This window comes from Sander lucioperca, chromosome 4 (genome assembly GCF_008315115.2).
Source record: "Sander lucioperca isolate FBNREF2018 chromosome 4, SLUC_FBN_1.2, whole genome shotgun sequence".
In the NCBI taxonomy this organism is placed as follows: domain Eukaryota; kingdom Metazoa; phylum Chordata; class Actinopteri; order Perciformes; family Percidae; genus Sander; species Sander lucioperca.
In genome coordinates this window covers 30,647,871-30,661,182 of record NC_050176.1, presented here as the reverse complement: position 1 = coordinate 30,661,182, position 13,312 = coordinate 30,647,871, and the positions used below count along the sequence as shown (strand labels likewise).

General features: G+C 38.6%; 1 protein-coding gene across 3 annotated transcripts in view; it reads right to left on the bottom strand.

Moving 5' to 3' along the window:
- synpo2b (synaptopodin 2b) overlaps positions 1-13,312 on the bottom strand; it is a 24,331-nt gene extending 11,019 nt beyond the window's left edge. Inside the window, exons 1-4 of one of the 3 annotated variants that reach the window (XR_004101033.2) lie at positions 13,120-13,312; positions 8,266-8,975; positions 5,307-7,369; positions 1,107-2,091 (exon numbers count right to left, since the gene is read on the bottom strand). Coding sequence is in view for 2 of the 3 variants with exons in the window: in XM_031276774.2 (XP_031132634.2) it covers positions 1,555-2,091; positions 5,307-7,369; positions 8,266-8,932 (3,267 nt within the window). In the remaining variant the exon portion in view is untranslated. Of the gene's footprint in view, positions 1-333; positions 2,092-5,306; positions 7,370-8,265; positions 8,976-13,119 lie in introns of those variants that run through there. The other 2 variants (XM_031276774.2, XM_036000039.1) reach the window with 2 other exon arrangements.

Sequence of the window (13,312 nt, the reverse complement as noted above, 5' to 3'; positions counted from 1 at the left end):
ATAGTGGTCAGCCAAAAGGATTTTTATAAAGCAGCATCAAAGTCATTACCCAGTAAGCTAAAGCTGTTGTCATACTTCAAACATACTGAAGATTTACTGTAAAATATACTGTTGGTACATGATTGAAGAGAGTCCTGACACAATCTTTGTTATGGAAGTTGCTGTCAATTCTTTTGAACCAGTATTGACTGCATGTGTTCATTTATAACATTAATATACATCATTTGAATAAAAGGAGAAATGTAAAACATTCAGAGAATGATTAAACCATGCATACTTTTTGAATTACAGCATGATGTCGTTGAATTAAAAAAAACACTTTAAAGACTGAAAGCATTTTTATGTCTTTTAATTTTTCAGTGTGTGTTTAAAAGGTGCAAAAACATAACGTTTTATTCAAGAAAATCATCAAACACAGGGTAAAAGCCCACCACAAATTATTCAAGAAACCTTACTCCATCAGTCATATTGAAACTCTGATGCTCAATGGTAGAATCTGTGGTTCTGTTTACACGTTAACACCACACAGTGTATGATCAAAGGTGGGGTACGTCATGAATGTATGCATGCAACATTTATTCCTCTTAAATCAATTTTGAAATATCACGTGAAGGTTATCAGTTCAAATAAGGTCAACATTAAGATGCAACACTTTCCTAAAAATGCACTGTAGCTTCCTTAGAACAGACAGAAGATAGTCTGTATGCAACTAAGCAGTAACTAGAAAGTGCTGCAGATTACTAGAAATGTTTACTCTTTTAATATACGTATCACCGCCACTGCAATAGTTGTGAGAGAAAAGACAGATTAAAACAATATGAGTAACATCTGTAATGGTAACTTATCGCTGTATGAAATATGCAGATGTGCAGAAGTGATCACAAAGTCACAGTGAGTTTAAAGCTAAAGTAAAGATACATGACTGAATATTCATACATACAATTCTTAAATTGCCACTAAATATTTATAACCAACAATGTCAAAATGAGCAAAACCACTCTACATTTATAAAAAAGCAATGTACCAAACATTTCTTTCATCTACTGCATGTTCACTTTAGCTCTCATAACACGTTGCTAAAACCTTTCTTAACTGTAGTGGTCCACTTCTGTTCTAAATCAGCCTGTAAAAAAACTAATAAAACATAATGATTTTGAATCTTAGACACAATTGCAAAATCTCCCATCAATGCTTAGCAAGGTAATATCTTATCATCAACACAATAGTGAGTCGTTGTGCTTTTCAAACCAAGTGACCACTCGTACCATGAAGTTAGTGACTTCTCTCACTCCCATCCACAATTTAAAACAAACATACTAAATTGTCAAAAGTATGCCTCTCATGAGTCTCAGACCTATTGGAAAAGTTTGAACCAACTCATGTCAACAACAACTTCATTGTTCATTACAGTAGAGCGAACATTTTCCATCTCTTTGGGCCAAATTAACATTTTTGTCTTCCATGTTCAATATGCTTTACACCATATGTCATGTATGTTAATATAAAAGTAGATTTATCTTTATCTGATGTATGTCTGACCTCATCTTAGTGGTATTAACTTCTCTGGACTGCACTATGCAAGGGAGAGTACTTTGTTGGACTGGAGCCATGTCCCATGTATCCAATACTGGCCCTGCTGTCAGGCCCCAGAGGCTGGGCAGGTCTGAAGGGAGGCCCATAGAAGGCTGGTTTCTCAGGTGAAAATGTCCTGCTCATGAACGGTGCCTGAAAAGCTGGGGCCGCATGATAACGACCCATACTGACAGCTGCAGGATCAAGAGACACCCTGCGCTTCCATTCATCTGGAGGCTCTGGCAGAGATCTGCGGTGAGCTATGGCTTTGACATTAGAGGCAACAGATGAAGGGAGGCTCTGAAACACAAAGGCATCATCCACTGAACCAATGGGGCTTCTGGATGCTGCATCCCATGGTGACAGTGGCTTGTAGACCTTTTCTTGAAAGGATGTTTGCCTCTGTGCGGGTAAAAATGACAACTGGATTCCAAGTGTGCTCGCAGGTGACACAACTCTGGGAGAAGGCATCGAATTCAGTCGCTTGGGCAGACTCAGGGAGCGGCTTCTACCAAATCCCTGAAAGAAAAGCACATATTACTTCACTGGTGTGACAGCAGTGTTACAGACTTTGCTGCCACCCTCTGGCTACATGAAAGCCTGGACACTATTAATGCTTATTTAAATTTTATTCACGTTTTATTTTAAATTAAATGACTAAAAGTTAGTGTTCTAACGTAACGTCTAACGTTAGGGATGCAAACAAATGAATGATAATGTTGCTAAAAATGGTTGTGAATAGTATAGTTGTGACCAGGATTGGTAATTTTTGCATCTTAAGAACCTTTTCTATTTCTTTCAATTCTGAATAATTGGAATGTTGAAACTGTTGATTTTGGCTACATCAACCTGACACTAACTTGTGAAAAGCCTGGATCCAACAGTGCAAACACTTTCACAAGTCATTGTCTAGTTACTAGACTAACTAGGATTGAGTTCTCCTTTAAATTCCATAAAATAGTTTGAGTGATATAAATGTATGAGTAACATCCGTGTAAAGGTCTTAAAACAACATTTGAGAGACTAACAAATGTTGAAAATAAATGAAGATGAGAATTTGAGAACTTACCTGGTGTTGGTTTAATACACTTAAGATAAGTACAGTGGCAAAGTTACTACATCAAAGATTTTAAAGATGATCAAACTTAGCTTGGAACTATATCTGTGCCCACTTGTTTTTGTTTCATCTGCTTTAAGGGGAAATCCACTCTAAAATACAATTCACATGTCAGTTTCATTATGCTTCTGACCACAACCTATTCTTCCTCAAATCTTGAACACTACTGTTTGAATGATCAATATTCAGGGTAACTTGACAACTAAACAAAAGCTTTCTTTTGTGCAGTTCGGATGCGTTAGTTTGACCTCCTTGTTGCTCATCTACCTACAGTAGCAGCCTTTAACAGCTAAGGTATGTTCATATTTATTAACTATATCGCCACAGAAAATAGCTGCAGTCCTGTTGGTGTTGATTGTTTGTTTTGGTTTAAATCAGCTAAACAACTAACTGCCCATGTGACGTGTCTCAAAGCATAAGCCCATCTCAACAGAACTCAAGGACAGTTAACCACTGAATTGCTGTAATCTAACGTAATATTTCTTTTGGGCCTTCTAGTATGAACATGAGTAGCATAACATTAGCAAATTTAGTTAGTGTTAGTTGTCAGAGATAAAATGGGTGTGTTTGACAGATCCTTCTCCACTAAGAAATCAGTTTTAATTGTTGTAAATGACAACAACATGGCTGTTGTGCTGTATGACATCTTGGTGTGTGGGGGGAGTGTTTTCTATGTGTATATACTCAAACTTAAGCAGAATCAGGCCTTTAAATCTACTTTTAAAAAAACCAATACTTCTATGAATATTTAACAACATACTTTTCTGTGATTGTAGATACTTGCTGGCAAAAAGATCATTAGAATAGCAAAATGTAAATCCTGCTTTAGGGTGGAGTTCTCTTCAATAGACTGTCAGCAACGTCCTACAAAAGTGTGCCGAAAATGTTTTTGGGGGCCGAGATCATAGTTCCAAACTTTTCACATTCAGAGTTAAAAGTAAAATTATGGAAATGCTGTTAAAAAAAAGAGTACATGTCAATGACGTGTTAAGCGTCAGCAATTTCCAATTTTATATTAATATAAGCAATAAATTGAAAAATTAGCCAATAAAGTAGTGGATCTTAGAAAACTGATATTGCTGAAGGTGCAGTCAATATGAATACATTCTGTGCAAAAGTGTGAGGCAGTGATAGAGATAAAGGAGAAAATATGGGGGACTTAGAAAAAGTAGTGACACAGTAGTTCAGGAAAAGAGAATAGAAGCTCATGACACACACACAGGAAGTACACAAGTAGAGGGAAAGAGAAATTTAATAGCATGATTGTGCTGAGAACAAGAAGTGCAATAAACAGTGATATGTTTGAAAGACAGAGACATAAACCCAAACAAGACATTTGTTTCTTTTTTCATTTTGAGTTGCTGGCATTGTAAATAAATAGTCAAATCTCTGTGATAACTCATGTTTTACATCAAGGATAAGGATACAGAATGCCTGATGACTTTACTGACCATAACGGACAACTGCAGAAAATATATCCACATAAAAAAACATATAAAGTCATCAGGGTTAATAATCACAACTAAAATTAGTGTGTTAAGCAGTCGTGCTGCCATTAAAGTTTGGAATGAGACTGAAGGAATTGCAAATGTATGCATCCAAATAAAGTGTATAGACAGTTTCTCCCCAGACTGGCTAAATGATTGAAGATATTCAATAATTATAATTGTAAAATTGAGTTACTGTTATCTCAGATGGCAGAAATATGAAAATAACCTAAATTTAATAAATAAAGGTATTATTTTTGTTGTATGTAGTTTTTGGTGTCAGTGATGACTACTACTAGATAAAAATGCATTGTCAGGCATGTAATATTATTTCTTACATATGAAAAACAACTAAAGAAAGAAAAACAAAAAAAAATTCAAACTAGAGACCTCAGTTGAACAAGGCTCTCTGCACACATTATTGCACATGTAATAGCACTTCCTGACAACCACTCAACATTATTTAGTCTCACATTTCCTTTTTCAAACACACATGCACCTCCTATGTTTGAGGAAGATGATAGTTTGAGGAAGAGTATATAATGTGCTAAATTATTTATTTTTGTTTTTATTTTTGTTTATGTTCTATTGATTTACAATTTTAGGCTAACTTTGCTGTACATTCAATATGTTTTCCTTTCATTGCCAGCTAAATATAGTCTAATAGCTGCATACTGTAAAATATTTTGGATGTGACCTACATGTTCTTTACCACCTGTCTCATAAGACATTTTAGATGCTACCAAGTTGCAGATGTAATTGTGTTCTATCGTCTCAGTGGTGAGTACACCAAAGCATGACCATATACAGTACAAGAGCTAATGAAGCGTAGCAACAGGCTTCCACTGTTTGCCTGTCACCATTGGCTTCTTAGCAGAAAACTTTGGGCGAGGTGCCATTTGACGTGCGCCTCTAGCAATAAGAGATGCAGGAGAAAAAGCTGAAGCTATGCTGTCACCAATAGATGAATGCTGCGAGGATGTGCTTGCAGGTCGGGCGCTTGGTGCTTGCTTGTTGGTTATTTGATGGGCTGCAGGTGTGACAGCGTGCTTTGCATCCAAGTGCTTATCAGTTGCAAGAGGCTTAGCTGATCTTGTGTTTTGGCGCACAGAAAATTTTTGGGAACTTACCGATACAGGAGACTTAGCGGGGACTTCTGCCTTGCTTTGAACAACAAGCTCAGAGGCATTATTAGGAGAATAAGAAGGGTCAGATCTATGTTTAAGGTTTTTGATAACCTCAAACTTCGATGCTGGAGGTGGTTTGGGGCTGGGGCTTTCGGCCTCAGGGACTGCATTATACTTGAATAGTGACGCGTCCAACTGATAAGGCTGATGTTTCATAATATCTAAGGGGTTGAGGTGCTTTGGGGCTGCTTTAGGTTTCGCTTTGGTCTTAGGCTTGATTTTGGGGCTTGTGGAAGGGGTTTGCTTGGCTGCTGATGGAGGGTAGAAAGGAGCAAGAAGGGGATTATATGATAAAGGAGGTGGGGCACGAACAATGGAAGAATACCTATAGGAGTTAGGGAGTGACAGGGTTGGGGAGGGGGATCTTGTTTTGTTAGCTTGCACCGTTTCAGCATCAACAACAAACTTCTCCATACGGGACTGTCTTTTGGCAAATAATTCTGCACCTTTTCCCGCCATGGTTGGACCATCACCAGCCCGATTAATACCTCTGCCTGAGACTCGACCCTCTAGAGAAGCCTGTGATGCTTTTGTCGCGTAGGTGTATGACTTCTCTGCTTGTGGTGGGTAAGAGGCAACGGAGTTTGGAGCACTGTCTAACTTATTCCTTGAGGGTGAAGGTGGGTGATGTGGGCTGTAAGTAGGACTGCGGGCCTGCATACTCACAGGGGATTGTGACGGCTGTTGACTCCAGCTATTTGTGGTTGGCTGAAGATGAAGCTGAGAAGATGAGTTGACAGGAACCCAGGCTTTGGCAGGTGTTTGAAGTGTTGCCTGAGTTTGATTTGGTGCCCAATGGTTGCCCATCTGTTGAGACTGCGCCCAATCTTGCTGCTGTAAGTAATGCTGACTATGAGTCCCGACAGAACTGTGAGAAGGTTGTGAAACCGGACTTCTTGGTGGAATATAGGGCTCGCCAGAGGGGCTCCTTCCCATCCAAGGTGGGCAGGATGGGTTAATTGTAGGTTTAGGTGCAACTGGAGGAGGATTCTTGAGTTTTGTTGTTCTGGGTTGCATAAAGTTACAAGCTTCAGCACCTAGACTAAAACAGTCTTCCTCTGTCTCAATATAAGACCTCCTTTCCCCTTTGTTTTGAAGGTGAAGATCTGATCCTTGTGCCAGCTTTGATTGCTGTTTATTAGCGGCTTTCCTTTTAGACTCTGGTAGGATGCCCGTCTTTATCGCTGGCACAGATATTCGCTCATCTCTTGAGGCTATAATGTCTCCAGTTGGGGACCAAACTTGCGGGTAAGTGTTAATAGGCACAGGTACTCTAAATCTTGGTTCATGCTTCTTTGTCACTGGAACAACGCCACCAGGCAAGGCAGGAGTAGTTGTGCTGACGTGCAATCCAAGGAAAGGCTTCGCAGTTCTGTTTGGCACCAAGGGTCTTGGCACATTGGACAGGTGGTTCATCTGTTGAAGACTTTCTTGGTGTTCTACATGCTGCTTGAGATTTGCATCTATGTATTTGGCCTGATCAGAATGCACGTACATTTCCTCAGTGTCATAAATATTCTGTGCTTCTGTACGTTCGGGTTCTGTTAATGTCTCCACAGGTAATCCTTTATTCCTCAGTTCTTCATGCTCTGACACAATGTCATCCATCCGTTTGCGGCGTTGGACAAACATCATGACACCCTTTCCTTTTGTTTCTGGTAGTGCATCCATTTCTCCAACACTTTCCCAATTCAGACTTAAATTTCGCTGCTGGTGATAAACAGAATACTCCTCTTCTAACTCAGATTCACTTGTTGCAATAAAGTTATAACCAGCTGATCGGACTTCAGTTTCCTCGTCTATTTGGCCTTTGCTGTCAAGCTTGTTCTCACCAGTCCCGTAACTCACAAGTGTATACTTCTTGACCCTCTGGCGGCGTTTTTCAAACAGCAAGGCTCCCTTATTTTGAGGGTTGGGTGCATCTGTTAGAAGCCGCGCAATTCGCTTACATTTGGACTTGGTCTCCTTGACGTTTCTTTCTGACTGACTCTCGTTGTGACTGAGCCCTGAGAAAAAGGAAGAGAGAGGGACAGTGAGAAGAAAAGGGAGGGGAGGAAGATGAAAATGTACGCAGTATTTAATTTGGATATTTTGTTAAACAATGGGCATTTAAGATGCTACAATATTAAACTGATCAATGATCAGTAAAGTCAAATAATGGACAGCTTGGTCTTAATATTTGAGTTTTTTGTTTGATACAGTACTTATTTGATCTAGTTTGAACGTGAAACCAACCATTATTATTATTATTATTATTATTATTATAATTATTATTATTATTATTATTATTATTTGAAGCAAGTGCAATAATAACTAAGAGAAATATTAAAGTTGCCCCTGCTGAAGCAAGCACACTAATAAAAGCATGATATTTACTTACAGCTAACTTAGGGGGGTCCATGAGGCAAGAAAAGTGAGGAGCTCACTTTCCATTGCCGTCAAGTCTTACGATTGGAATAGGGATCGGGTGACAGGCCGGGGTGACACATGCTGGTGTCTGTCAATTTTTTTTCTGCCAGTCTCATCATATGGTCATAATTTATTCTTATCCTGCTCTGACTATTAACGCCATGGGAATTCTCCCTGTAAGTCCACCTCAAATAGACCCCACGTTACAGCATGAAAATAACTAGCACCCATAGTGCTCTGCACGTTATTTATCGATTAAATTAAGTCTTTTTACAAAACCAATAATAATTACAGGCAGAAAATGCAATTTAAGATTATTATCAAAAGTAAATTCATGCCTCGAGCAAGCAAACACAAAATTATATCGTTTGTATTATTAAGTCATAAATCATTCAAATTAACAAAAACATATAGTATATGCTGTACAGTTTGCAGTACTGGCTGCATGTGCCCACTGGAATTAAACAAGTGAGGGTAGAAAATAGATACTTACGTGTGGACCTTGCCCTGTGTCTGTCCGGTCTGCACAGATCTGTGTCAGACTCCGAGTTCCACTTCTCTGCCTGCTCAGCAGCTTCGTCTGAAATTCCAAAGAAGACAGAAGCAGGAGGTGCTTCACTACTCCCTCCTTCTTCTGATGATTCAACCCTCCTGTTCCTAGTCCCTGGGCCCTGCCTATTACTGGCTCCCAGAGGCTGCTCTGTGGTCAGGGTCAAGGCCAGGGTCATATCAGCTGCACAGCCAAGAGAGGAGGAAGATGACTGGGAATGCAGCCGTGATATCTGGCCAGCGTGAGGCTCGGACTCAGGGCGCTGTCGGTGTGGGGACTGTGATGTTGGTGAAGGTTGGATGTGAGGAGACTCTGTAATGGACTCTCTTGATTCACTAAGGTAGTCATCCTCTTCTTGGTATGAAATATCCTCTTCACTTCCGCTAAGTTCAGGCAGGGAATGTTGCTCACCTGCAGACTCCCAGTCTTGTGACTGAAGGCATTCTGTGGACTCGGACATCTGGATGTGAGCAGGTAGAGGGTCCAAAGGGTACTCTGCATCACTGGCATCATCTTCATTGTAAGACTCACAAAGTTCCTGGGAACCATCTGAACCTGACCAAGGGACCAAGTTATCATTGTTGTCTGGGTCTTCAGCTTCTGGTTCCATCTCTGATGCTGTTTCACAATGTCCTGAGTATTACCAATAATACCTTCATTAAGACAAAAAAAAAAACCTGTTTCAGGCCAAGGAGACATTTAAAATAGTTAAGACATTTTAGAACACTTTCAATATGTCATGTTATCTATGTAAAACACCACTGAAAATAATCTCCACCTGGACTAACACTATGAGTGTAAACACTAGATTTCTGTCAAAGTAAACACTTTGATTGTCTTGCAGAAATATTCAAATTATAACAGTTATGATTATAAACTCCTTTTCATTAAGTGTTTACTATTCAGATCAAGATATGTCAGCATTATTACACTTTGTCATATTACATACTACCATGTAATTGTCTAAATTATTCCTATCCCCAATAGGAAGTGCAGCTTTTCTTTGGCACTCACATCGGGGCTGCCTTCGCTCTAAATGGAATGGTATGTAATGTCAAGGGGGGAAACAGCATTCACATCCAAGAGGATAAACAAAACAAGTGGGTGGCTGTTTTCCGAACTCCTGTTTATACAGTAAGGTTTCTTTCCCTCTGCTGTTCTCATCTATCACTACAACAAATATCAGCACTACAGTCAGCATCTCCATTTAAGAACTAAATCTGAGAGACTATTTGTTTTATACATAGCAGAAATACTAAAGCTCTCCTACTCCCTCACTTAAGTTAGTGTTTGTTTTGTTACTGAAGTTGAATTCTAGCAACATAATCTATCAAATATACAACCAATGTATTTCCTCAGATTATTCTGGTAATCAGTTACTGTATCAAAATCAATGATACAAAATAATTTTATAAATGAAATTATCGGGTGCAAAAACACCTTTCAACATTTTTCCATCCAAACAGTTATTTTAGCCAAAAGTGACATGAAATTCAGCAGCTTTGCTGCTTACTTTTCAGATTAGTATATGGATATGAACAGAAAATGGTGCATTCATAACCTGTGTAACCGTAAAAGTCAATATTGACATCCTGTTAAAATTGTTCATGTTAGTGCGTACACAATCTTAATCTAGACCAGGGTTCAGAACAAAGGACAGTCTGCTTCTGTTTGGAAAACTGCAGGGATTTCAACAGTGGTCCAACAGGGCACACAACAGCCTTCTATTCTCAAACACATTTCCTGACATCCACCAGAAGGTGGCGCCATAACACTGTACAACATGACTTACACCAATTCACCTCCTGATCACCAGACAGGTTATAAGATGTACCATTTTTTTTTATTTAAAAAAAATAATAGTTTTACACTCTATAATCTATCTTTTCATAGTATTAACATACCTAATTAAGCTGTGCAAGTAACAGATTATAATGTGTAAATCAAAAAGGTCAGAGGCTATTCTGCAGCTTGATCATATCTTAAAGGCCACTGAGGATCAGAATTACTTTGTGTAGATTTAACCTGTTTGCTGTTAGTCATTGTGAAGACACCAATGTCCTTCCTTCAACAGATTCCTACCGCAGTTCCAAACATTAATCTAATTGTCCGTTTCATACATCAGTGTTTGATTCTGCAGGGGCGCACTGCCGTGAGTCCATAACTGCGTGGTAATCACTGCTCATGCACACACATTCATTCTCCCTTGTGGCGGGAGGGGCTTAGCAGACCGTTTTGGGCTTTACCTGAAAGGGGGGAGGGACTGAAAAACATTGACAACATTCAAAGTGAAAACATTTTTACTAAAAGTAATGACTAAAAAGTTGACAAAAATGTAATGACTTTTTAATCGACTAAAACTAATTGAGTTGTCGATGTTGGTATTGGCAGTGGTAGAAGAAGGACACTATAACTATTAATAGAAGGCTAAAACTAGTAATACTGCACAGTAAGATATGCATTTAAATTTTTACTTCAAGTGAAGAGTGAAAGATAGGCATTATCAGCACAATGTACTTAAATTGACTTAACTTCTGTTCAAGGTAGAGCTTTCAACTCTAATGTAATGCTGGCTAGTTTAATGAATGATAATGCATCTAATTTTAATTGTTTAATCTCCAACTTTCCCTCTGAAGTAGAAGTATTCATTAGGCCGGAAGTGTACAGTTGGATATTGAGTGCTTTGGGGGAAAGAAAGCTGCAAGCAATCAGCCTGTTCCAAACAGGCACTGCACTAATTTAACTAAAGGCACTCAGATAAAACATGTTTTCCTAAATTCATACCAGAAAATAACAGAATGTAATCCACAGCTCTCAAAGTCTTAAGACTGCAGCCTGTACTTGTTGCAAAGTCACAAAACACAAGTATTGGACAGAGCAAACAAAAATGATGTTGCTATTATTAGATTCTTTGAAATAGTTGGGTCAAAGGGTAGAGGTTTGTCCTGAGTGTGGTGCTAGAGGAAAGGCAGTTTAGTCAAAATCAAGTTTATGAGTTGACATTTTGCCCCGAGAGTGGTTCTTCACAAAAGCAGTGTCCGAAATGAATGCTTGAAATTGAATGTCAATCTGCCATTTTAGATTCCAATAATTCTTTAGTACAAGAGGACTTCGTGGTAGCACTAGATTTTAGGTAAAGGTCAACATGAGGATTCATCCATTGTGGATAAATGAATAACTGACAATCTGAACAGTTCTGGAACAAAGCATTAGGAAAGTGAAGAGACAGGCTGACATTACCATTCAAAGTCCACAATTACTAGCGGAATCATTTATTTACATTATTTCAAACCTGGTCTAAGCGTCTGTATTTTATAAATTTAGACCAGTTCAAATTAATCCTGTCTAACCAATTTTTTTAGAGGAACATTCTGAAAGAAAATCTAAAAAATTATTTGTATTTGCTTGCATGTCTTTTGTAATTTGTAAAACAGTTTGATTGATATTTTTAATCAAATGATTATATTCATTTATTGACTGGTCTTGTGTAGGAATAAACACTTTAACTTTGCAAAATAAGTGGACACAGGAAGGTTATTGTTTTCATGAGGCCGGTCATTGCCAATTGCAAATTAACAAATTTGTGTTTAACAGATTAGGCATACTTTTTGCATATCTCCCAGATTAAATATTGGATGACCATGTTTTTGTAATGGTAATCTACTGGCCCTCCTTTCATGAATTTATGAGTGTTTGCACTACAAACTGATTTATTCATTTGAACAGGACAGTAGGCTATTGTGGCTGTTGCTCAACTCCAGAACATCAATGACAACAAAAAGCAATATTAAACAATAAAAAACATTGAACAGTGAACAATGACAGTGCCATGCATCATTGCACACATACAGTTCATGTACACATTTGTTATTTGCAGCATGTGGCATGGCTCTGTGTGGTACATTTCTGGATTGAAGGTTGTTGAAGCCTCAGATAAATTGCATTAGACTACAGTAATTTTCTTGCATACTTAATATACTAAAGGCCTAAAGAGGCCTATGGCATATGCAGCTCCAGGATTACTTAAAAGGTACAGACTCTTAGACTCTCTGTCCCATGCCCACGCTTCTCTTCACACTTGGTTCCACTTCATTTTAACATTCAACCATCATCAAGCCTTACTTTGGTGCGACAGGAGTTTCTGTTTCCTAGTATGGCATTAACTTCAGTATGTTGACTCATTGCCATGGAAACAGGGAGTCAGCATCCTTTACAAATGAGTTAACTCTTGATCTGGGGGATGACCCCTGCCAAGGATTGAGCTCTAGCGGATTAGATGTTTCCATACACAATTAGACAGCCTTATTTCAACCACTAATTAGAAACATGCCACAGTCTTAAACAGCCACCACAAATACAATATTACTCACATCAAGAGCCTTAGCAAACAAAATTTGACTGAATATACAGCTTAGACCAATACTGACCCACAAAGATGTTGCAATCAGTAAGTACAAAAAAGTTTAATTTATTTATTATTTATAAATAAATTGGTGCAGCAGCAATTAGAGATATGCATCTGACTGTTTAATAGTTTCTGACACAGGAGAGAACCATAGAATCTCAATGAAAGGAATAAAACACTCAAAGACTTTCTGGTATCAAATTTAGCCTGTTCCTTGATTACATATGGGTGCCAATCAAAGCCCAAATCAGGCAGACTTTGAGAAGATCAAAAAGCAGAAGGGTGAGTGTAGCAAAGAGATGTGGCTTGGGTTACAAGAAAGCTGCTATTAAAAGATTGAAGGAGGATCAATGAAGTAAGGAATCACTTGCCAAACATCGTCCATTACTTACTGCAATCATCCCTGAAGCAACTGTAAAAGACGAAAAAGTTTGTCCACGAAAAAGCCTCGTCAGTCGATATCCAGCGTTGTAGACTTCACATCCTGCTGGTTTCCCTGCATGACTGCAGAAAAGAGAATCTGAGCACTTGTTGTGGACTGTAGATGTTCAGGTCCTACCACTTTGCTCATCATCCATGTATGTA